Source organism: Schistocerca nitens, chromosome 2 (genome assembly GCF_023898315.1).
Source record: "Schistocerca nitens isolate TAMUIC-IGC-003100 chromosome 2, iqSchNite1.1, whole genome shotgun sequence".
Classification (NCBI taxonomy): Eukaryota; Metazoa; Arthropoda; class Insecta; order Orthoptera; family Acrididae; genus Schistocerca; species Schistocerca nitens.
In genome coordinates, this window is record NC_064615.1 from 504,835,462 (window position 1) to 504,862,067 (window position 26,606).

The 26,606-nt window shown below is 38.6% G+C and overlaps 1 protein-coding gene across 1 annotated transcript in view; it reads right to left on the reverse strand.

Annotated features, from left to right (window-relative positions):
* LOC126234467 (uncharacterized) overlaps positions 1-26,606 on the reverse strand; it is a 212,838-nt gene that overhangs the window by 82,943 nt on the left and 103,289 nt on the right. The window contains exon 2 of the mRNA XM_049943158.1: positions 1,962-2,152. Within this exon, the coding sequence (XP_049799115.1) occupies positions 1,962-2,152 (191 nt within the window). The remainder of the gene's footprint in view (positions 1-1,961; positions 2,153-26,606) is intronic.

Below are 26,606 nucleotides of genomic sequence, written 5' to 3' on the forward strand. Positions count from 1 at the left end.
ACTGGAAAACTTGGGTCTACCAAATCCGAAGTTAAGTCATTCCTGGCTGCGCGCTCCAAGATGCTTGTCACTGAACACCAGCAAATGCTATGACACAGATTTTCTGTGGAAATTAGTCTGCTAGCACTTGGTAAACAGAAGTAGTTTCTACATCTACATGGATACTCTGCAAATCACATTTAAGTGCCTGGTAGAGGGTTCATCAAACCACCTTCACAATTCTCTATTATTCCAATCTCGTAGAGCGTGCGGAAAGAACGAACACCTATATATTTCCATACGAGCTCTGATTTCCCTTATTTTATCGTTGTGATAGTTTCTTCCTATGTAGGTCGGTGTCAACTAAATATTTTTGCATTCGAAGGAGAAAGTTGGTGATTGGAATTTCGTGAGAAGATTCCATCGCAACGAAAAATGCCTTTCTTTTAATGTGACACACTCCCACATATTTCACAGTAATACAAAACGTGATGTCCTCCTTTGAACTTTTTCTATGCACTCCATCGGTCCTATCTGGTAAGGATCCCACATCGCGCAGCAATATTCTAAAAGAGGACGGACAAGCGTAGTGTAGGCAGTCTCCTTAATAGATCTGTTACATTTTCCAAGTGTCCTGCCAATGAAACGCAGTCTTTGGTTAACATTCCCCACAACATTTTCTATGTGTTCCTTCCAATTTAAGTTGTTCATAATTGTAATACCTAGGTATTTAGTTGAATTTATGGGTTTTACATTAGACTGATTTATCGTGTCATGTGCACTATCACATGTTCCAATACCCAGTGTCTCCGCCAGGATAATGTCATGTAGAAGAAGGTGTAATTAGATGAATGACGAACACTAACTTCAGTTAACGAAGGTTTATTCAGCACTTGCACATACAAGAGCGCAGAGCGAACTGCCTCTGGCCAGAACACATACAGTATATATACAGTTACAGAACATTCCAGTACAATGATTCTTGACATTTGTGGATACTTCTAGAATATAGTCGAACCGAATATAGAAATTAAAATTATACAGTTCAGGTGAGTTCTGAACTCACAACCCTCCATGCAACAGTCTAGTATCATAACCACAACACCACGTTGCTACTCCTGTTATTTCATTGCAGTTTCACTTAGAAGATTATTGTCACAAAGGATATTTCAGGTCTGGATTAAGCATTTAAATGAGTGATTTACAACAGATACTTCATTAAGTGGCCCAAGTGACAACTGGTTTCAAACAGAAGTACTAGCTTTGACAGTATGTTAACTAGAAAGGTACAAAGAGGATTAGCGAGGACAATTGGGTAGATGTACTTTCAAGGACAATGGTGCAGTATGGTAAGAAATTGATAGCTTCTATAACGTAGGAGAGAAGATTGCAGACACTGGATTTCACACACTAGTCCAATAAGACTTAAGTCACGTTATAGTGAACCTTCAACCAAGTAAATCGTGGCCGATTTTCAGTAACGTGGAAGTGACTAAATATGAGAGAAATGTTTTTCAAAACTACACCCCTCCCCCTCCATCTCTCAGATATGTTCTGTTGAACTGCACCAGTGATAGAGCTTTTGCCTTTTATTAGAATCTTCAGAACTGAATTTCAGTTCATCAAAATCTCCTAGAGCAATAAAGGCGTGTTCATATCATATTGTTGTATGGTCATTCACAAATCTGTGGAAACACATCGTAGCCTTTATAACAAAAAGTTCATTCCCTCATCATTCAGTTTCTGCATTTGATGAAAAGTTACAGAGTGAGACGGAAATAAAATGAGTGGTTCAGAATAGCACTGACAGAGCATGCACAATAATCACAGTATCTATTGCTTCCTCCTAACATACATCTTTCGCACTCGTTTGCATCAATGAAACCAATTCATTTATGTAATAGAACCATTTAGTTCCTGTGAAGTTTTTTTACTCAACATTACACCTTTACAAATAAATATTATTATGTTTATTGACTCACCTGGCAGAACACAGTAGATATTCCCTCTACCGTTTCAAGAACCAGAATTTCATCCTCAGCAACTTCAAACATTCTGTCTGAGAAAACACTGTGACGCAGGTACAGGGGTATAACAAGGAGGACGGTTGGAAGGACTGCTGTCAACAAGCAGAAAGTTGCAACTCGTCGTGCTCCATGCATCGCTCCCTTCTCTGGAAACAAAATGAAAGGAAAGTAATGAGGAACTTGGGAAAATCCAGTACTGCATGTAATACATTAGTACTCTACGTAAGCAGTTACTGTTACCCACATTTTAAATAATTATGCTGTTTTAGCAGTGGAAAAAGAATACTGCCACTGTTCTAACATAATTTTGCAAGTTAACAGAAGACAAAGTATTCAAAATTTAGACAATTTCCCATCATGGAAAAATACTCCACCCTCCCTCTCTCCTCAATCGATTACACTTTTTACATATGTCAAATCAAAATCTGAAACTATGTGAGCAACATAAATAAGCTCATCCCACAAAACATTAGGTATTGGTATCCTAATATTGTGCACATTTACAAGACACTTAACAAAGGGCAATGGTTATGTAACATATCCCCCTCCCCTCCTTGCATTGCTCACAGGTTACAGACAATATCTTGCAACAAAACATCTGTTGGAGATATGTCAATTATCTAGTGTCACTTTTTTTTATTTTAAAGGTTATAGTTTTCGTAGTAAAAAAGAGAGGTATATGTAGACAAGGGCTATGCAAAAGATAAATTTGCTACCACAATCTTCATTATATATTCTCATTTGTAGTCTTTGCCAACTCAACAAATTTACCACCATCCGACATAAACTAAACCTTAAGCGGTGGATCATCCCATCTCAAGTGATCATGGGCCTCCCACTCCTTGAGCTTCAATTTTCTTGAAATTTGTTGAGGGTCCAGAACTATGCAAGAAATGAACCTGTGCAAAATTTTAAATAATGAGCTTAAGTATACGAGAAACATTGGCCTTCTATTTCAATGTCTTTTTGATGAATGTGCATGAAAATGAACAAAACTCAATGTTTGAAGCTATTTTGTTACAAGAGACACATAAGCACTTTCAGGTCTTGGATAACTTTCAGCTGTCAATCAGAAAAATACAGTGTGACAGAATGTGAAGCATTCTGTGAGGCATTATAATCCATGAAAGTGGTTAAAAAAACCTGTAGAGAAAAATGCACAGATTTTTGACCTTCTTTGGAGTCTGATAATTTTTACTTTTTGTTCTAGATCTGAAGGTGCTGCAATATTCACAATTATGTGCTATTCAGTAATCCAATATTTATCTTATCTTTCAGACCAACAGAATGAGCAAGCTGGACAAAAAGAACACGCGGATTTGACCAGGGCATCTTGTTCTTCAATATCAAGTCCACATATGTTACCAATCCACAAGTGATTGTTGTAGATGCATCCAATGTATTCACCAGGAATACAGTTTAAAACTGAGACAAAAACCACATTAGTGTCAGTTGATTGATAAACCGAAGTCACAAAATAAGTTGTTTCACTTGAAACCCAGATAACTGGAATGTGGTTCAAATCCACTGGAGGAAAATGTTCCAGGTAAGTATGGTGATTTGCAAATTGTTGTTCTAGCTTTCTTTCGTCTTCTATTTCTTGGCTAGTAACAAAAATGAACAAGATTCCGTGGACTTGTTCGTCCCAAAATTTGAATAAATCTTCTGGGGGTAAAATCTGATCATCTGTAGTTCATTGCAGGCTTGTTCTTGCTGCTAAGTCTTTAGATGTTCCACCAATTCCATAGCACAAAAATTTAATGCAGCTTGTCCCAAAAATATCCATTTATCAGTTATACCAAAGTCCTTCTTGTGATAGCACAGGCTTATAAACTATTTGTAATTCTTGTATCGAGCAATGGAACCATTACTGAAATAGTGAATGTATACTACTTCACAGATTGTTCATCAATCTGGCCAGCTATATATGGACGGCAGTGGTGTCATGCTCGAGACATGCACTGCTAATGCATAAGCTAATACACTGAACTTCTTCAGTTTATAGTATACAACAAATAGGTGTAATGTTGCTTGACTATTGTCCCAGTGATAACTTTGAACAGCATCTTGGGTGAGGAAAGAATAATTTTCTGCAAAATGTATTAGAATGAGTAGTTCACAGGCTTCAAATTTTCTTTGATTTTCTTCAAGTGACAAGTCTGATGTTTTGCATGACTACAAAGCTTCAAAATTTTGGCAATCAAATTTTTACTAACTTCTTCAATAGGCAGCTACTTTGTCTTCAGTGTATCACAATCAGTTTGGGTCCATTGTTTGAATTCAATCACATCATCAAAATCACAGTTTTTAAACACTTCTGTTAAATATTTCCCTACTTCTATGCTTTCTGGGCAGTTTTCACACCACTGAAGCATGCAATCTAAATCTAAATGGCAGACAATCTTGGCAGGAAGGGCTTTGTAGTCAATGTCAGTAGAGCTCATGTTACATGTTAGCTTTACAATTTGATGGATTGTGCAAACGCATACTGAATTTGCTCCAACAGTAATGCACCATTTTAGTTGCATCTCACAAAATTTAGGAAACCCAACTTCTTGCTCTATGTTTTCTTTTCCATACTGAATAAACAACTGTCTTAGATTAATAAGCAATAGGCATGTCAGTAGTGTGTAATTGTACCAAAGATGTTTTGAGGAAAGTTAAATGTTCTGAGATTATACAATTCTGCCTTTAAAAATAATGTGCCAACTGATAGAGCTTGCATTTACATAATACTTTTTCATCCCTTTTGCTGACTCGACTCTCAGATACAACACGAAGTTTCTAGTGGAGGAAAGTGTGCTCTTCCAGAGGTGCTGGAAGGAAGAACTTCTGAAGTCATCCTTTTGCAATATTTGTGCCTGAACTTGGCTCACTTTCTGCAGTTTTATATTTTGCATCATGTTTCTGGTTGAGTGTGATGCACAATAAGTGCTTCAGCAAGAAGATGTACTGATAAGACCCTGCCCCAGGTACCATTAATATATCTGCTAAATCATAGTTGTTTTGCATTTTTTCCTTCCAGAGATACCTGCCTACATTGAAGTCCAAAAAATTTGAATGTTTTTCTCTGCACGTTTTTTGGGGTACTTTGATTTATTATACTGGGTTGCAAAGTGTTTTCATACTGCACACCAAGTTTTTTTCCGATTCAGGACCAACAGTTGTATAGGATCTGAAAACAAGATGTTCCTAGATGGTGTTCCCTTTTATTAAGAAATGTCAAACAATGGGGTTTGTTCACTTTCATCACACCCTAGTCGAACATATTGGGTATTATGAACTCAAATTTTGCACGAGTTCATTTCTACAGTATATCTCTACTCATGGTAAATTTGAGCAAAATCGGAAACAGAAGAGCGGAAAGCTTCTGAAAAATGTGATCACTTGGGATGGAATGACCCCAGTGCTACAGATCAGTCTGTCAACACACCACGAATTCGAGGGGGGAATTGGGCAGCACTACCACATACTAGCAACAAATGGCAGAAATTCATTAAGGCAATGACTGAATGATTATCTGGATGTCACTGTTTGATCATTGCTGACATGACTCAAATTTGGTCAGAGCATGTAGTTGACATCTGACATTCATTTTGATATTTGACATGTAATTCTAAGAGATTTGAGAGATTTTCAGTGGGATTCAAGCTTTAGTAGCTTTGAGGCTCAATCCAAAAGTGTGACTCCTTCTGAATATTTAACCTTGCAACAAAACAATCGGCTTGTAATGTTACCGTCTCCATTACGATGGCACACAAAAGAAAAAACCTGGACATCCACACAGCTAAATGTAATGATTCAACATATCACTTAGATCAATGAATGAATCAACTTTTGCATAATAAAAAAGTTCTCATAACATCACATATCTCCTCCACCTTCCACCACAACTTACATGCAAGTCTGGGAGGTTTCATGAGAGACTCTGAACATGGTACAAAGTATCATCCCTTAGAACAAATATGATTTGCATGAGTAGACAATATTCTGGCACTCCTCCATGGCACACTATTGGATTTCTTTGTCCATTGCACCCAGACAAGTTTGTGAGCAGGTATGAGGAAAAGATGGTAGTGTGTAACTGTAACGAAGATGTTTTGATAAAAGTTAAATCAAAACACATCAGAACAAATCATTGTCAATATACTGTGCCAATTCACATCTCATAGCATTCTGCTTCATCAAGAAGAGAAATGTTTGCAAACCTAATCTGTTGTAATCATGTTATGAAGACACTCCTTATGCGAATTTCTTGAAGAGTATGGTATTTGCCACTACCAACACCAGATCTGCACATGATGATACATTTGCTACAGCAACCATTTCTTCTAAAGAATAATCTTTGGTATGTATGAAGAAATACTCCATCACACCACTCCTTAATACTGAGACAGGAACCATGTTGGATCCACATCTGTGGATACATTAAACATTAATCTTCTCTCCACAAGCAGTTGCTCACTGCTACAGTTCAGTTCATTTAATATAATATACTGCTGCTGGAAGTCACTTCAGCTTTGACCTATCTTTTTTATATAACTCCGCCTTTTAAAAATATTATGCCAATTGATAGAGCTTGCGTTTGCATAATGTGATGTAACAAGCATTCACACTCAGTCTGTGCTTTCTAATCATAAGTGGTTGTAGTTAAGACAAAGCATGATACCTTTTACACTTTTCTCAACAATATTGTTGAAACTAGGTCCCAATGGGTGTTGGCCATTACGTAGGTTTTGTCACACAGCATGTGCAGGATTCCACAGATTTTACCTACCCGCGCCATAATATAACACATTCACAAGGTTCAGGGAAGTAACCGTACATAATTTTGTATGAAAATGCATGGCTGTATCAGATGGCATTTCCAGACCAAAGACAGCCAAGTCATACAACATTTGATGCTGTGTACTGTTGCTTTGCCAGGTCAGAATCTGTAGCACCACAGTCTACTGACTGAGGAAGACCATGTGATGTCTGACTAGGAAGAGCAGGTTCTGTAAGCTGTCGAAGAGGAGCCAGGTATCAGCGCAAGACAAGTGGCCCTGGACTGTGCTACATTTTCGACTTCAATGTGGAGGCACTTCACGAACATCTCATGCATCCGTATCATCTTCAACGATCATCCACCACAGAAGAACTTTTGTCAATGGTTTGTTTGTCTCCTGAGTTTTGTTTACAAACAAGCCGACATTTGGAAGAGATGGAATAACACTTTCCATCACCAACACATGTGGGTTGTCACAATCCTCATATTACAGTACAGGTTAGACATCTGCATCAGTTTAAGGTTAATGTGTGGGCTGAAACTGAAGATGACTGTTTTGTAGGGCAATACATTCTCCCAGCCCATCTTACATGTGCTGCCACCAAGGACTTTATTCAGCACACTCTTCAGAATCTACTAGAAGATCTGTCCCCACAAATAAGAAATATCTAGTTTATGTATGCTGGAGCTCCAGCACATTTCAGCCACAGTGTTCAAGATACATTGAGCAGTATCTACCATAGCAGATGGATAAGTAGAGAAGGACCTGGCCTGCACATTCCCCCAGCCTCAACCCTCAATTTTTTTCTCTGAGGACACCTTAAACAACTGATCTATGCAGCACACACCACCTGGATGCAGACCTCTTCATTGATGTATCATGGAAGCCCACGAAGCCATTTGAAACTGCCAGGGAGTATTTGAAAGGGTTGATAGTCCATGATTCAATGAGAGTGTGCATGTTTAGAAGCAAGAGGAGGAAATTCTGAGCATTTATTATGAGTTTGTGTGTTGATAAGCTTTCATTAATAACCTGAAAATGAAGTTTTGGACATATGTTTATGTGAAATTTTCCCTTGTTTTGGAGTAAGGAAACTGTGTACCACCACCTCAATTTGATGGTGGCACAATTCCACTCCACATGTTGACAGTTCCTGGACTTAGCAGCACTCACATGTATTAGGTCCATTAAATGACAACACTTAACAAATGTCTCTTTTCCCTGATGAGCTCAAGTCATTTCAAATATCAATTAACCCTCTTTTGTTACAATGTGGACTTATCAGAAAAACAGCATCAATTGAAATGTCAATGCCAACAATTCCCTCATTCCCTGGATGGTCCCCAGAGGAAAAGGTACAGATATGACAACCATCAATAGCACTAGGAATGGGTTCCATAATGACAATAATTCTAAACAAATTTTACACATCATGGACGGGAGTGACAAACAAAAATATGAACTAAGCACAAGAATTAAATGGCTGCCAGAACACAGACAAGAACTAGACAAATGGTAAACAAAACACAACAACATCTACACCTGAAGCACACACAGAACCATCACTACCACCTTCTGTGTCATACACATATAGGCCTATCGATATTTCACATCGTTCATTAACACCCATCCCCTTAACTGTCGATAGGAGCTATTTTCTCTGAAAAATATTCATTTATTTATTCATGTAATCATGGAAATATTAAGCTATCAATACAAGATAAACAGTAAACACTTAATAAAAGTGAGGAAATGGCAGCAGCATTTTTCAAATTTGCGGCTTTGGTTCTAACATTGAAAGTTACATCCACCTGGTGTAATAATGAATATTTCATAGTACAGTCTACAACTGAAGCTTTAAAAGTTACTTCTCTTTTGTTACAGTTTACCTAGACTTGTTTTAAATCCCTGAAGTTTTTTCTTCTTACTAGAACCTATGGAACACAGTAAATGAATGAAATGTAATTCAAGAGCAAGACAGATGATATTGAATGAATCTGGAGGCATAATGCTAGGGCAGTAACATGTTAGTGGAGCCAAGTAAATTGGAATCTCTGGAAGAAATTAATCAATGTTCTCACAAAAACCTCTGGATAAATTTAGAGAAATGGTATTTAAAGGAAGGAAGGAAGATTAAGGTTTAATATTCCATCAAAGAGGTGGTGATAGAAAATGGAGAATGTGCTCAGGTTGCGAAAATTGATCACATTCTCTTCAAACAAACCATCTCAGCATTTGCTATAAGTAATTTAGGAAAATCACAAAAAACCTACACTGAGATGGCTGGGCAGCAATGTATACTTTCGTGCTTCTGAACTGGTGCTTGAAGAAGAATGCACAACACTTCTGCTCGCCCATTTCATATGCTTCAAATAAAAATTATGAGAATAAGTCCACGTAGTAAAACGCACACACAATCATTCCACATGCAAACTTTATTGACATAAAGTTGCTAATATTTGTACAAAGTAATCTCTCTCATGAATAGCAAAGTTCATATGCAGATCATTTTTGAAGAGACTGGGCATTCCAGAGTGACAGCTAAATATATTTTAATAAGTTTGGGAAAGAGCAGCAGTCTATGAAAGCTGAATGTGTTTGACAGTCTGCAACAGTAGTTCTTGATGTACAGTCCAAGGCAGCAGAACTGTGATTCAGGCAAAAATGATAACTATATCCATTCACATTATACATAAATACCTTAGCACATAGTATTAGTTGCAATCTCATACTAATCACAGATAATACAGTTACATAACTGTATTATGAGGAAATTTTGAACATAATGTATTATCCAGTTCGATCTGGATGAAATATCAAGCTGATGGCAAGGCAGCAGTTCAAACACAGACACCATGTATTATATGTAAATGTTATGTTTTTAAATAATAAATTTGATGTTATTGCCTTTTCTCTTTTTGCAATCATTTTCAAGTACATAAAAAGAGTGCTGAAGTTACCCTCCCAAAGGAAATAGTGGAAAAATAAGTGATGTGTGTGTGGAATTTAATGTGAAGTATAAATATCATTGTATGTATTTAAAAGGCGACTAAAACAAAACTGAGATGATTATAATGTACATGTTTTTCAGAATCTTATACATTTCCGTATAATTAGTAAAATGCGACATTTTGTTTGAAATTGATGAAACCAGCACACAAAAAAGCAGGAGATAGTCATATAAATGACTGCATTTCATGACATTCACTATCGCAATGGACTCAAGCTGCTACAACAAACCAGATTAATCCAAACTATACAATTCACATTAAACACACATCATTGTCAACATGCAAATTATGTAGCACATAACTAAATGATAACAGTAACATATTACAAAGATGGAAAGTCCTTTCATCAAATAATGGTGTCTGGCAACAAATTATGAAAAAGCGGCAGGGGATAACAACTGATGTCAGTCTTCGAAACATGGGATACTGATGAGACAGACACATTTTCCCTAGAGAGAAGCGTAATGTTGATGAGTTTTGGACTAATAAATTTGTTTGGTGTCTAGAACAGGTAGTTGTTACTGACGCAGTTGATAATTACATTGATTTCTCGATTGTCACCGACTGTCATAAATCCTTGATTTACACAGAATGTATTTACGTACCTTGTTTACCACAAAATTCATGAATAAAGGTCTTGAAAATAAAACTTAGTTGTTTTTCACTATAAGCATCAGCTGTCGATGTTTACATTCTATTACACCACAGACACACTTCATACGGAAACGCAAACTCGAGAGTAATCGATTACTGCAAACGACCCACGGAACTTCCACACGCAACGATCTGTCTGCGCAAATGTCTGCACACATCACATCTGCGCAGACAGATCGTTGCGTGTGGACAGAAGATTTGCACCAACCTGAGGTGTGTACAAACCTGGAAGTTGGAGTTGGAGGTTTGAGCGAAACCTCTCAAATCTGTGGGTTCAAACCACATCTGCGCAGACAAGTTGGAGCGTGTGGACAGGAGATCGCCGCAAATCTGGCGCGAAACAGCTGTTTGCTCAGTCTAGTATTTGTATTTGAGTGCATAGGGCATTAAAATGACTGATACTCGTCAGTGTTCTCGAGAGTTTGTAAGTGAATTCATTGAAATATATAGAAACCACCCATGTTTGTGGAAGATTAAAAGTAAAGAATATAGTGACCGAGACAAAAAGACAGCAGCATACAATGCTCTAATTGAAAAATTGCGGGCAGTTGACGCCTCGGCAAACAGAGAAACGGTAATAAAAAAAAAAAAAATTCGTTGCAAACTGGCGAAATTATTTGCGGATGGATGTCGAAACTTATAATTATCTCTTAAAGCTTGTAACCCTTCGTATTATGAGAAAAAATACTCGTATGAGAAGGGCAATTTCTCCTCATGAACGGCTGGCGGTAACATTAAGATTCCTAGCAACAGGAAGGAGCTACAAGGATTTGGAATTTTCAATTGCAATATCGAAACAAGCGTTGAGTAAAATAATACTCAACACATGTGAAGCTACTTACGCTGTCCTGAAGGATGAGTTCATGAAGGCAAGTCAAGTAAATTCAGTCTGTCAGCGAACTGTTTACCGAAAAGAGTTACCCAAAGTTCAGAAATCTAGAAGATCTGGGGTAAGAGTAGATCAAGTATACCAGCCAATTTTATGGTATTTAGATCTGCTTGGATTTCTTAGTGATCAAGAAACGCCAAGACGAAGCAGGAGTACAACTGAAGATGAAATTGGAGTGTCAATGTGCCAGGAAATGGAACACGAGGTAATGTAAAACAAGACAGGTTCGCCCTGCAACTCTCGCAGTAAATGTACGTGAGAAAACTGCTTTCGCCTTAGCAACCACTGTCTACACCACTTTGACCGCCTTCTCTGTTTCCTGCGGTTGGTCTGAATGTTTTTTGCAACACAAGTAGCGAACACAGACCACAACAGAACTTCCTCCATTTCTATATTTCAAAATAACTGAATTAAATTTTTGACGTTTACGGGGAGCGTAGTCGCTTGCCACGGATATTTCTTTTCTACACCGACAGGTGGCGGGCGAGTAGTAGATTGGGGTTTGTGCCGTGTGAACACACCACATTTGCAGCGATCTTTTGCATGTACAGACATCTGCGCCAATGTCTGTGCAGACAGATCGTTGCGTGTTGACCGGGCTTTATTATTTCTCTCTCTCTAAATATAAACAATTGAATTTCCACAGTCATCGAAATCTATAATATCTATCGAGTCGCGCAGACTAGCTTTCATGTGAAATAGCACACTGCAAATTTTCACGAATAAAAAAACGAACAATTATTTCACTAACAACACGTTTATTTATCCATATCCTCCAGTGTTTCCAATGGCTGGAAAATCGGTCATTTTGCTTTCGTTCGTTCTCTCATGTAGTTTAAATATGTTTGTTTGTTGGTAGAGTGAAGGTGGTTGATTGCACGCCAATTCACACTGGCCATCACGTCACGTCAATGCGCGTAGCCCACTACGCACTGGTGCAAGTGAGATTATGATTTAACACTCGTGGGACAGAAGTTCGACTATAGTATCGGAACTGAGGAATTTACGACGATAAAGTTTATTAATGGCCAAAGCAAACTTCATAACGCATGTTCTTGATCAATTTTATGTGAAAAAGTGCTAAAACGTGAAACTCCATTTCAAGACATCAACCCTTTTTTTTATTATTATTATTTTTTTGCTAGGGAAAATGTATACATACAAAAACATCAAACAATATTTGTAAGGGAATTAATAGAGCCGTTTTATTTTACACATTATGTTTTTTTCCTTATGTAACTATTAAGTCATAAACAACCGTATTTTACTACTCAATTAGAGTTGAATTTTTCTCTTAAAACGTTATGTAATGAAAATTTCTTAAAAACCCATATGTTCTTACTTGTATACAGTGTCGGTGTCAGCTCTGTTCACTTTAGTTATGTCATGTTCCATAAATCATTTTCCCGATTGTTTTATCGATTTGACGTGGAACAAGTCAGATTACAAGATATATATATATATATATATATATATATATATATGGGTCAACAGAAAGGTCCGATCTTACTCGTCGGCTTTGACCCGTGACGTAAGCGTGTTGTGGTGTGTGACGTCATTACGGCGCGGAAAACCTAATACATGGTTTGATGTACTCTTGTTTAAAGAACATGTATACGTAATATGAAGCAATTTGATGAACATATTGATCTGTAGCGTAGCCCACTTGAGGTTAGGTTGGGAGTTTTTTTTTTGGAATGCGGCCGCGGCAGCGGCCGCCTATGATTCGAAAATATTGATTTGACACTAATGAAGCCTGTGGGGGGATGGGGGGGCACTGCAGACTCCCCCCACCGCATAACGACATATTTAGTTTCTCCCCACCCAAAAACCCCCAATTTCCCACGCTTGTCCCGTTACAGTCATTAGGCTTTTTGTGAAACTTGTGTATTTCAGTGTTTACAATACGTATTCGATGTTTTTATATCCGCCATATTGGAATTGTTGTTTATGGTCGTTTCCGCGGTATTTGTGACGTCATGGGTCAAAGCCGACGGGTAAGATCGGACGCTTCTGTATTTCCATATATATATATATATATATATATATATATATATATATATATATATATATAGTGCTAATATTAATATTACTGAAATTTTTAGTTCTACACCTGCAACTACATTTAGAGGTACAATTTTTTTTACCATGTCTGAAAAAGGAACTCGTACACGGAGTTGTCCAAAAGAAATGATTTTAAGCTAGATTTAAAACTCCATCTGCTACCTGTAACATCTGTCGTTGGTCAAATGATCAAAGATTTTTGTTGCTGAATAATGTACTCCTTTTTGAGCAACTGACAGCTTCAATAACGGATAGGAAAGGTCATTTTCCCCTCTAGTGTTGTACAGATGAACATCAATGTTCTTCGCGAATTGAGATGGATTGTTTGTAACGAATTTCAGTAGCGAATATATGTACTCTGATTGTGCAGTTAAAATACCTAACACCTTGAAAAGGTGCCTACATGACGTCCTTGGGTGAACACCTCTAATTATACTCACTGCTCTCTTTTGTGTACTCAATACTTTATGTCTAAGTGGTGGGTTACCCCAGAAAACTATTCCAAAAGACATTATTGAGTGGAAATACGCAAAGTGTGTTAGGAGGCTGATCTGTTTATTACCAAGACTAGCAATTATACGAAGAGCGAAAGAAGCTGAACTTAATTGTTTATGAAGCTCAGTAATATGCTTCTTCCAGTTCAAATTGTCATCAATGTGAACACCCAAAAATTTGGAGAAATGTACCCTGTTAACTGAGCCCTGTTTATACGCTACATCAATTGTCGGTATGACTGTATTCGGTGTAGAGAAATGGATATAGTGGTTTTTTTCAAAATCATTGTAAAACCTACATAATTTTTTTGCTTTCATGTACATGACTTCACTTGTGAGAACACTCAATGGAAGAATATCCAAGTTGTCACGGAACACTTGCAATTTTCCAGAAAACAAAGCACAATAATAACAAACAACAACAACGGCAACAACAACAACGACAACAATAATAATAATAAATTAGAAGATACTAAAGCACAAAATCCACTACCATAAAATAAAATTTCCAATGTTAGCAGGCGAAGCCACTTGTCAATGTTTTCTCCCCGATAAACCTTGACGTGTCGAGACGTAGTATGATGGCTGGTGTGAACTGGCCTTTTTTTAGATTAGTTTATAATCATCTGTTGCATCACTTACATGATTGTATCACGGAATTTGCATACAAACACAGTCTAACAGTACATATTATTAGACTGTGCTAACACAGAAGGTCCGTTCAAGCAGTTTCCGGCGGGCTCATGCGCATTCGCAGAGTTGAAACCGCATATAAACAGTGCCTTCTGCCGCTTCTGGCAACTTAGTGTGTGGCTGTTCACTGTATAAGCAGTGAGGTGAAGCAGTCAGACTCTGCCTGGAAAATTTTTCTGGCTATCCCAAGCCACCAGATTCGCGCATGCGCGGAACTGCCTGAGTTAGAGCGCGGTATACTCCAAGTGAGTCATGCTTTGTTTGGCGAGTTCTTCGATATTTTGGAAGCTGCTGTAGTTGCGGTTTTCGACTAGTTCATGTTTGTGCTTGTTCGTTAAATGTAAGGTAATCGTTTTACTTATTCTTATAAATTCATCTCTTCTTCTAGAAGTGCAAAAGAACTGCAATTGATTGAAACATGGTACTTATAACTGTCACTTATTCCACATGTCCAGCAAATCGAAACGGATTTTTCTGTTGAGTGACGTGGAGCTGGAAGTGTTAAACATCTTACCAAAAGAAAAAAAATATTTCGAGAATGTCGTGCTGCAATATAGAGACACTGAATTTATGGAATATTTTCGTGTGGGTGTCGTGTGGGGGAGGCGTTAAGGGAAAAATTCAGGAACTCTAGCCATTGTAAGCATTAGGGAGGTAGCAATAGCAAGCTCCTTCCATTATAGCACATTCTGATGTTTTTATGGTTATGGCCACGAAGCAGCAAGCTTTAGATATGTGGTAGACAGATTTAACATTTGTATTGGTTCTTTGCACCATGTCATAGAAAGAATGACGTAGTTGTTTAGTGATTTAGGATTTACAAAGTGGCCGTCTGCCAAGGAAAGGGCACAAATTGAGGATAATTTCCGGGGAAATAGGATTCCTGGAGCGATTGGTGTAATCGACAGAACACACAGTAGAATAAACAGTCCTCCAAAGACCCCCAGTGGTATTTGAACCGGAAAAACTGTTTTTCATTGTAACTGCAAATAATCTGTGAATATGACCAACGGATTCGGGACTTACTCGTCAGTTATCTGGGTGCTGTATGTGATGGGGAACTGTTCAGGACGTCAACACTTAACTAAATCCTCGTGGATTCTCATCTTTTCGGTGACAATGCATTACGAATTTATTTACCCCATTTAGAAATACGGGGCGTTTGTCTAGAGCTCAAAATCATTTTACCACTGGACTCTCGAAAAACAGGTGTGTTGTTAAGCACTGCTTTGGATTGTTAAAACAGCGTTTTCGACAATTGTACCATCTAAAATTGAGGAAAATTGAAAATGTAATTCACTTCATTCAAGTCCGCTGTGCTCCACACGATCTCACCATGGAAGATGACTTAGCATTCGAAGAAAATGAAGGGACATCTAGCAGTAGCTGTATTCCTTCTTCCTCACACGATAACATATTGTGATACATCTAGTTTTCCCTTAAAGAGGGGTAGCTCTATATGTTATTTAATTTTTCAACTCTGTTTTTGAGTTTGTTAACAAATATTTTTAACCTCAAAATGTTTTAAGAAAGTAGTAATTTTTGCCAGATTTTTGTGTTGCCTTAATGGAAATATCGTTTTGTGTATTTGTTTCAATTCTTATAGGGAATTAGGAACGTTTTAACTCAACAGATAAAAGATAATCAGAGGCCGTAATTTAATGTTCTGTTTTCACTGCCACTTAATATATTGCACCAGCCAAAATGCAGCCCCACTGTGAATGCTGTTCTCAAACATGGGATGAGTTGTTTGCCATTCATAAGCAGCTGGAAATCGCCGTGACTATTGTTAAACGATTGGCAGCTGCTGCGAATCAGTGTGTTGGAAGAGCTCCTGAGAGCCATGTAACGGTGATATCTATACTGGAGACACCTAAAGTACTCTCCTGTGGATCCTGTCTCTTCTACAGAAAGTACAGGACCTGAGTGCAAGTGGTGTGTCAATGGTAGATCTAGGCATCCCGTACAGGGTGGACAGGGATAGGGAGGACTCAGGATATTGTACCAATCCTCTTAAACAACAAGTTTGAAGTGCTGTCTTTCACTGAAACTGAAACTGAGCCAGTGGGACTCACTTCATCTGTAATGGGGAAACCTGTTTTATCCAGTGTCAGGAGGATACAAACACAAAAGGGTAGAGGGTCTATTAATTGTCAGCAGTTCTAATATACAATGAATGGTGGTGCCCCGTAGGGAAATGGTAGCAAGGGACAGGAAAGGACATCATGTGCACTCAGTGTGTATGCATGGTGGCCTCATCCAGCACATTGAGGAGGCTATTCCAGCAGCCATTGTGGGAACAGGGTGCAACCAACTGCAGATTGCAGTGCATGTTGGAGCAAATGATTTCTGTGGCTGGGCTCCAAGGTCATTCTTGGGTCCTTCAACGAGTGGCAGAGAAGGTTGAGAAGACCAGCCTTGTGCGTGGAGTTTCAACAAAGTTCTTAATTTGCAGCTTCGTTACCAAAACTGATCATTGCCCTTTGGCTCTGAGTCGAATGGAAGAACTGAACCAGAAACTTCAAAGGTTCTGTGACAAGCTAGGGTGCGACTTCCTGGACTTGTGCCATATGGTTGAGAACTGTAGGGTCCCCTTAAATGAGTCAAGTGTGCACACAAAGGTTTTTTTTTTTTTTTTTGATTAGACGACTCTCCATCTAATCCAGACAATGATAGCTGAAGGAAACCCAGAAGTATGACTGCAATAGCGAAAGAAATGCCTCCCACAGGAGAAAATTTATAAATCCTGCCAAAGGATTTGCAAAAAAGTGCCAGAGTTGGAGGCGCTCCTGAAAATCAATGAAGCTCACATGATACTAGGTACAGAAAGTTGGTTGAAACCTGAAATTTTAGGGGGAAATGTCGGTATACGAGGTGCATTCAAGTTCTAAGGCCTCCGATTTTTTTTCTAATTAACTACTCACCTGAAATCGATGAAACTGGCGTTACTTCTCAACGTAATCGTCCTGCAGATGTACACATTTTTCACAACGCTGACGCCATGATTCCATGGCAGCGGCGAAGGCCTCTTTAGGAGTCTGTTTTGACCACTGGAAAATCGCTGAGGCAATAGCAGCACGGCTGGTGAATGTGCGGCCACGGAGAGTGTCTTTCATTGTTGGAAAAAGCCAAAAGTCACTAGGAGCCAGGTCAGGTGAGTAGGGAGCATGAGGAATCACTTCAAAGTTGTTATCACGAAGAAACTGTTGCGTAACGTTAGCTCGATGTGCGGGTGCGTTGTCTTGGTGAAACAGCACACGCGCAGCCGTTCCCGGACGTTTTTGTTGCAGTGCAGGATGGAATTTGTTCTTCAAAACATTTTAGTAGGATGCACGTGTTACCGTAGTGCCCTTTGGAACGCAATGGGTAAGGATTACGCCCTCGCTGTCCCAGAACATGGACACCATCATTTTTTCAGCACTGGCGATTACCCGAAATTTTTTTGGTGGTGGTGAATCTGTGTGCTTCCATTGAGCTGACTGGCACTTTGTTTCTGGATTGAAAAATGGCATCCACGTCTCATCCATTGTCACAACCGACGAAAAGAAAGTCCCATTCATGCTGTCGTTGCGCATCAATATTGCTTGGCAACATGCCACACGGGCAGCCATGTGGTCGTCCGTCAGCATTCGTGGCACCCACCTGGATGACACTTTTCGCATTTTCAGGTCGTTATGCAGGATTGTGTGCACAGAAATGCCAACTCTGGAGGCGATCTGTTCAACAGTCATTCGGCGATCTCCCAAAACAATTCTCTCCACGTTTTCGATCATGTTGTCAGACCGGCTTGTGCGAGCCCGAGGTTGTTTCGGTTTGTCACACGATGTTCTGCCTTCATTAAACTGTCGCACCCACGAACGCACTTTCGACACATCCATAACTCCATCACCATGTCTCCTTCAACTGTTGATGAATTTCAATTGGTTTCACCCCACGCAAATTCAGAAAACGAATGATTGCACGCTGTTCAAGTAAGGAAAACGTCGCCATTTTAAGTATTTAAAACAGTTCTCATTCTCGCCGCTGGCGGTAAAATTCCATCTGCCGTACGGTGCTGCCATCTCTGGGACGTATTGACAATGAACGTGGCCTCATTTTAAAACAATGCGCATGTTTCTATCTCTTTCCAGTCCGGAGAAAAAAAATCGGAGGCCTTAGAACTTGAATGCACCTCGTATAATGAAAGGATAGGCAAATGGGAAATGGAGTTGATCTTTTTGTTGCAGTAGACAAGACGCTCAAACCAGCTGAGACAGAAACTGAAGCTGTATGTGAGATTGTTTGGGCAAGACTCAATATTAGGGGTGAGCATAAAATGGTAATTGGATCCTTCTATTGTACACCAGACTCATCTTCTGATGTAAACGAAAACCTTAGAGAAAACCTTAGTTCACTTGCACCTAAGTTCCCCAGTCATACTCTAATCATCAGCGGAGACATTAATCACCCAACAATTAATTGAGAAAATTAGAGTTTTGTTAGTGGTGGGTGTGGTAAGGCATCCTATGAAACATTACTATATGTCTTCTCTGAAAACTACCTAGAACAGGTGGTTAGCAACTTCAGTTGTGATAGAAATCTATTGGATCTAGTAGCAACAAATAGACCTGACCTCTTTTGGGATGTCCACATCGAAACTGGTGTCAGTGACCCATGAGACACTTGTGGCAATAATGATTACCAAAGTACAAAGGAAAATTAAAATAATCAGAAAGATATATATTTTCATTAAACTAGATAAAAAATCTCAACGAGGAAACTGGAACTTTCAACATAGGACAGCAGCATGTAAAGGAACTACGACTCAAGTTTAAAAAAAAATAGTTGACCATCGACTGGGTAGATATGTACCCAGTAGAGCAATTCATGATGGGAGGAAAACTCCATGGTATAAAGTAACTGTCAACAAACTTCCAAAGAAACATAGATTACTGCATAATAGACGTAAAGCAAAGTGTAGGGCTATAGATAGAGAGATTCTGGATGAAATGCATTTGGCTGTCAAGAGAGCAACACGTGATACCTTCAATGACTACCATAGTAGAATATTGTGAAGTGAGTTTTCACAAAACCCAAAGATATTATGCTCATATGTAAAGGCTGTTAGTGTCCTGTCCCTACTCAATGAGACAGGAACTGAAATTGAGGGTAGCAAAGCAAAAGCTAAACTGCTAAATTCTGTTGTCAAATGTTCCTTCACAAAGATAACTCAGGTGAATTGCCCCAGTTGAATTGCCCCAGTTTAATTCACATGCCACTGAAAAAATGAATGAAATAAGTGTTAGTCTCAGTGGTGTTGAGAAACAACCAACACCGTTAAAATTGAAAAAAGCTACAATTCCCGATAGAAACCATATAAGATTCTATAATGAATTTTCGGCTGACTTAGCACCTCTTATAACTATAATCTATTGTAAATCCCTTAAATAAAAAACTGTGCCCACTTCTTGGACAAGACAGGTAGTAGAAGTGACCCAGAAAACTACTGTCCAATATCCTTGACATCGATTTGTTGTGGAATCTTAGAACATATTCTGAGTTCAAACATAAAAAGGTATCTTGAACAAATGACCTCCTCAATGCCAACCAGCATGGATGCATAAAACCGATCATGTGAAACTCAACTCACACTTTTCTCACATGACACACTGAAAGCTTTGGCTCAGGGCAGTCACGTAGATGCAGTGTTTCTTGATTCCCAACTAGCATTTGACTCAGTACCACACCTACACTTATTCTCAGAAGTATGATCATATGGGAATCAAGAGAAATATGTGACTGGATTGAGGACTTTTGGGTAGAGAGGACACAGCACGTGATCTTGGATGGATAGTCATTGTCAGATGTAGAATTAACTTTGGGTGTGACCCAGGGAAGTGTGTTAGGACCCTTGCTGTTCATGTTGTATATTAATGATCTTGTAGACCACATTAATAATAACCTTAGAACTTTTGCAAATGATGCAGTTATTTATGACGAAATACTGTCTGAAAGAAGCTGCATAAATATTCAGCCAGATCTTGATATGATTTCAAAGTGATGCAAAGATTGGCAATTTACTTTAAATGTTCGAAAACGTAAAATTGTGTTCTTCACAAAACGAAAAAACGTAGCGCCCTTTGACTATAATATCAATGATTCACTGTTGGAATCAGGCAACTCACACAAATATCTGGGTGTAACATTTTGAAGGGATATGAAATGGAATGGTCACATAGGCTCAATTGTGGGTACAGTAGATGGTAGATGTCAGTTAATTGGTATAATAGTGGGGAAGTGCAATTAGTCTACAAAGGAAATAGCTCACATATCACTTTTTTGACCCCATCCTGCAATACTGCTCAAGTGTGTGGGACCCATACCAAACAGGACTAACAGAGGATATTGAAATATACAGAGAAGGGTAACGGAAATGGTCACAGGTTTGTTTAATCTGTGAGAGCGAGTCACAGAGTTAGTGAAGGAACTGAACTAGAAGACTCTTTAACATACATGTAAACTACCCTTGAGAAAGTCTGTTAACAAAGTTTCAACACCCAGCTTTAAATGATGACTCAAAAATATACTGCAGCCCCCTACATGTCACTCACGTAGGGTTTATGAGGATAAGATTAGAATAACTAATGCATGCATAGAGGAATTAAAAAATCATTCTTCCCCCACTCCATATGTGAGTGGAATGGGATGTACCCTCTGCCATGGTTTGGAGAGTATAAATGTAGTTGTAGATCTAGATATGCAGTTGCTGCTGCCACATGTATCAGCTATTGATACATCACTGTGTTCGGAAATCTGACCAGAAATGGAACAAAATGCATTTATCTCTTTCAGACCTACTGGCTATAAGTGTACATTGAATTTCACTGTCTCTTAGTTGTAACAGAAATATTTTTTCCCAGTGGCAACCTTATGTACACATTTGTGAATGTTCAATCTTTTTATCAAGTACAAGTGCTGCCAACTGCTGGGCTTCCGTATAAAATATTAAAAAGTTAATGTAGCAGTATGCAGTGCTTGTGGCCACCAGAATATATAGAAGTGGTTTGTTATATTCCATTGTATATATGAATAATTATTATAATTGTTATACTGCATGGTAATTATGGAATTACAAGTTTATTTATTACAACAGTGAATATTTCAAAATTAGTTATTTAATTCTATAAAAAGATGCCAAGTGTACACAGTATGTTTTGAAAATGAGTTCACACTTTTTTATCAGTCTTGTATCAAAAATAATTAAAAATCACACAAGAGCATTAAGGCATGAAAAAAAGTTTTCTTCTGCTATAAAAAATGCAGATCTGAAAGGGTTGAGCAGAGAAAACAACAAACACGGGTTCCTACATCATCACCTGTTTTTGGTCCTTGAAAGTAGTTCTCTGGTAGCTGCTTAAACAAATCTAAACAGACACGAAATTCCTTCACATGTTTGTTACACACTGTGACAGCGTTGCTCCAAGTGGACGGAAAGGTACACTTAAAAATACAATAATGGATGAGTGCGAATCGTGTCGTTTATATAGATGTGTAGCATAGAATAGACAGCATATGCGGTGTTATAAAAATTGGCAATAACTAAAAAATTACAATACATCTGTCTTTCTTTAGTTTCCTAGGGAATCTTTGGGGGTATGAAACGGTACATTATAGAACATCTTATTTAAAATTCTCGTTTAACTACAGGTATATACTGATGAATATTGTTTTCTTTTAAGAAGGGAAAATGGCTAGGAACCAACAGAAGACCGACCCTTTGCAGAAAGATGTCATGTATCCACGATGGGAAGTTTTCTTCAATACACTTTCAGTCCCATCAGTGAGTGTGGAACGTACAGAACTTGTATGGAATGCAATACCTGCATTACTTAACGTACAAATAAGCCAATACAATTGTGGTTGAAAGGAAATGCACATAGACGTGGTAATGAAGTGTCAAAAGAAATATTCCCAACAGAGAAGAAACCAGTTCCACGATTGTTGCGTCATGTGAGCCACAAACAGCCAGAATCTTCAGTGGTTTCACTTCTGATGCAAAAGCAATTACATTTACAAAAGTAGTTGTGCATTAGAGTCGAGTGAAGTGCGTGAATTTCCAAAACATTAGACTTCATTCAAAATTGTTATGTGTCAATGAAAGTATGTATCATAACAACAACAGACAACAACAGAAATATATGCTTCTCATGAATGAAATACGTGTTTGAATTCTCTTAATTTCAGTGGAATATCCTGCAGTTATACAAGTATTCGAAAGTATTTCTTTACGAATAAGTTGTAACACTGAATCAGAGAGATTTGGCTATTTTTCTATTTATTTCACAATCACTCTTCTCTGTTGATAATTTAATAATGCTTGGAACGTAAAACAATAATAACTATTTTCTTAATTAAGTAGAAAAATAATTAAAAACAAACATTAATTTTACAGCTGTCTTCCCTGCCACTAGAGCTGTTAGTGTCATTCCACCTATCAGATGGTAACAATTTTCATAGCAGTGAGTGTCACAACTTTGAAGAACATATTTATCACATCATTTAGAGTTTATGTGTCTATAAACAAAACATAAATTTCACATTGGAATTGCACAATTCAAATGACAATGAAGAAAATGCAACTATTTGTTAGGGACTCAAAACACTCCTCTACATTATAAAACATTTATTTAACAGTTTTTTTCTAATTCTAGCTCAAATGTTCTCTTATCTTCCATTCCCTTGATGCTCACATTGCTCGCAGGATCAGGTCAGTATTTTTCTTTGAAACTGAAAGTAATGAACTGTGCAAGCGTACAAAATGAGCAATTATTGTGGAGCAGTTGATGTAATGGCGCTGTGGCTGTGGGAAATAAAAGTGGTCAAATGCATTGAGTGGCATTTTGTCAGGTTGTTTTCAAATGTTGCTGATACCAGTTTTGGCTCAAATGGCTCTGAGCACTATGGGACTTAACTTCTAAGGTCATTAGTCCCCTAGAACTAAGAACTACTTAAACCTAGCTAACCTAAGGACAGCACACACATCCATGCCCAAGGCAGGATTCGAACCTGCGACCGTAGCAGACTGTAGCGCCTTTAACCGCTTGGCCACTCCGGCTGGCGATACCAGTTTTTTCATTTTATTTCATCCCTCGCAATGTGAAGCTTTGACTGTAAAATTTAAATATATTTAAAGAGTTCAGTTTATATGATTACTAGTTTTGCAAATGAAAAGGATATAGATGGTCATAAAAAAGAGCATATACCAGAAAATTTTGCATGAAAGTGTTTTCTATAGATGATCTGCTGTAGGGCCCTTTCTGGTATATCTTTGAACGAGAGAGTTACTTTTAAAAAGTTAGGTAGATCTATTCCAAATGTAAATCCAACAACAGAAGGGTGTGGGACGATGCCCCTTTCAAATTTCTTGAATATTTATCCTGAGTAGGCTGTAGGAAAAGGTAAAATGTTGTCTAAAAATTTAAACAAAGACTGTGAGATATTTTTGAGCAGCACTTCATGCATCAGTGCAGTAGCCCAATGGTAAAGTGCAACAAGTGGGAAAAAAGGAAGAAGCTGGCAACTCGGCAGTTTGGGTTCGATGTCGCTGCTACGATATACATTTTTCATTTCATTTTCTTTCTCACAGAGTTCAACGATTAATTATAACATTTAAATATATTTAAACATTTCAGTTTATGTGCATAAATTTAATGTATTCATTTTAACTATGGTTACAACCCTTGTCGCCCAAAGGTCTATGGGCCACACATTGTAGCACACGGTAAAATTTTGCAAAAGACACAACTTATCAAAACACAGTTTCATTCTTGTCGTGACTTAGCGGTTTACCAAGAGACAAGAATGGTCATGAAATACATGAAAAACAGCCAAATCTCTTGGATTCGGTGCCATAAGTTACAACTTATTCAAAAACAAATTCTTTTGAACATTTGTATAACTGCAGCATATTCCATTGAAATTAAGAGAATACAAACACATATTTCATTCATGAGAAGTATATTTGTGTTTTTATCTGTTCTTCTGATGAAAGGTACTTTCCTTGACACATAGGAAATTCTCATACTTCACTCGACATTCCAGTAAAACAAGTTTTGTAAATGTAATTTCTTTTGCGTCAAAAGGGAATGCACTAAAGATTCTTGTCTGAGGCTCAGATGTCACAACAGTTGTGGAATTGGTTTCTTTTATGTTGGAAAATAATTTTATTTCTTTTGACCTTTCATTATTACATCTATGTTGTTATCCCTTCAGTTACAGTTGTGGGGACATTTTGGTAATGTAGGTATTGCATTCCAAGCAAATTCCCTACGTTCCACATTCACTGATGCGATTGAAAGTGTAGTGAAGAAAACTTCACATTGTTCAGTAGATTTACGACGTCTTTCTGCACAAGGTCAGGTCTTCTGATGTTTCCCAGCAATTTATTCCCTGTGCATTGCATAAATCTCGATAGAGTGCTTCTTGGCACGCCAAACACTTTGATTGCTTTGGTTATGGAAGCATACAGCTACCAACAACTTGGCCAAGTTCGAAATCATTTCGCTCAGTCACTACCATAGAGAATCCTGTTCTGAACATGACTGACACTTGCAACGTACCGAGGGCACTACACAGGTGTTGTACATGATAAAATACAACAGTTCAACCTTCAGTCTTGGTTAATATCTGTATTTATGTTCAAGCGTGCGTTTCTTGCGGTGTTTTCGTATCTTTGTCCAACCCCTGTACATTTACATCTACACTCCGCGGACACTGTGAAACGCATGGCACAGGGCACATTTTGTTGTACTATATACACTGAAGGGCCAAAGAAAATGGTATAGACATGTGTATTCAAAAACAGACATATGTAAACAGGCAGAATACGGCGCTGAGGTCGGCAATGCATATACAAGACAACAAGTGTCTGGCGCAGTTGCTAGATTGGTTACTGCTGCTACAATGGCAGGTTATCAAGAATTAAGTGGGACAGAACGTGCTGTCATGCACGGTGGTACACGGCATCTCCGTGGTAGTGATGAAGTGGGGATTTTCCCGTACGACCATTTCACGACTGTGTGGTGAATATCACGAATCCAGTAAAACATCAAATCTCCGACAGCACTGCGGCCGGAAAAAGATCGTGCAAGAAAGAGATCAACGACGACTGAAGAAAATCGTTCAACGTAACAGAAATGCAACCGTTTCCTTCAATTGCTACAGATTTCAATGCTGCTCCATCAAAAAGAGTCAGCGCGTGAACCACTCAACAAAACATCATCGATGTGGGCCTTCGTAACTGAAGGCCCACTCGAGTACCGTTGATGACTGCGCAACACTAAGATTTACACCTCCCATCAACACCTACACTGGACTGTTGATGACTGGAAACATGTTGCATTGTCGGACAGGTCTCGTTTCAAATTACATCGAGCGGGGGACTTGTACAAGTATAGAGACAATCTCATGAATCCATGGACCCTGCACGTCAGTAGGCGACTGTTCAAGCTGGTGGAGGCTCTGTAATGGTGTGGGGCGTGTGCAGTTGGTGTGATATGGGATGAGAGACGAATATTCGTCGTTTCTGCCTTCAAGCGAATATCCTTGTAACAGTTTCTTATGAGACATCCCTGCATGTCAGCAGGGGACTATTCTGGCTGGTGATAGCTCTGTAATGGTGTGGGGCGTGTGCAGTTAGAATGATATGTGACCCCTGATACGTCTAGATATGACTCTGACATGTGACACGTATGTAAGCATCCTGTCTGATCGCCTGCATCCATTCATATCCATTGTGCACTCCGACGGACCTGGGCAATTCCAGCAGGACAATAAGACACCACACACGTCCAGAATTGCTACAGAGTGGCTCCAGGAACACTCTTCTGAGTTTAAACGCTTCCACTGGCCACCAAACTCTCCAGACATGAACATTATTGAGCATATCTGGGATGCTTGCAACGTGCTCTCAGAAGAGATGTCCACCCCCTCGTATTCTTACAGATTTATGGACAGCTTTGCAGGATTCATGGTGTCACGTCCCTCCA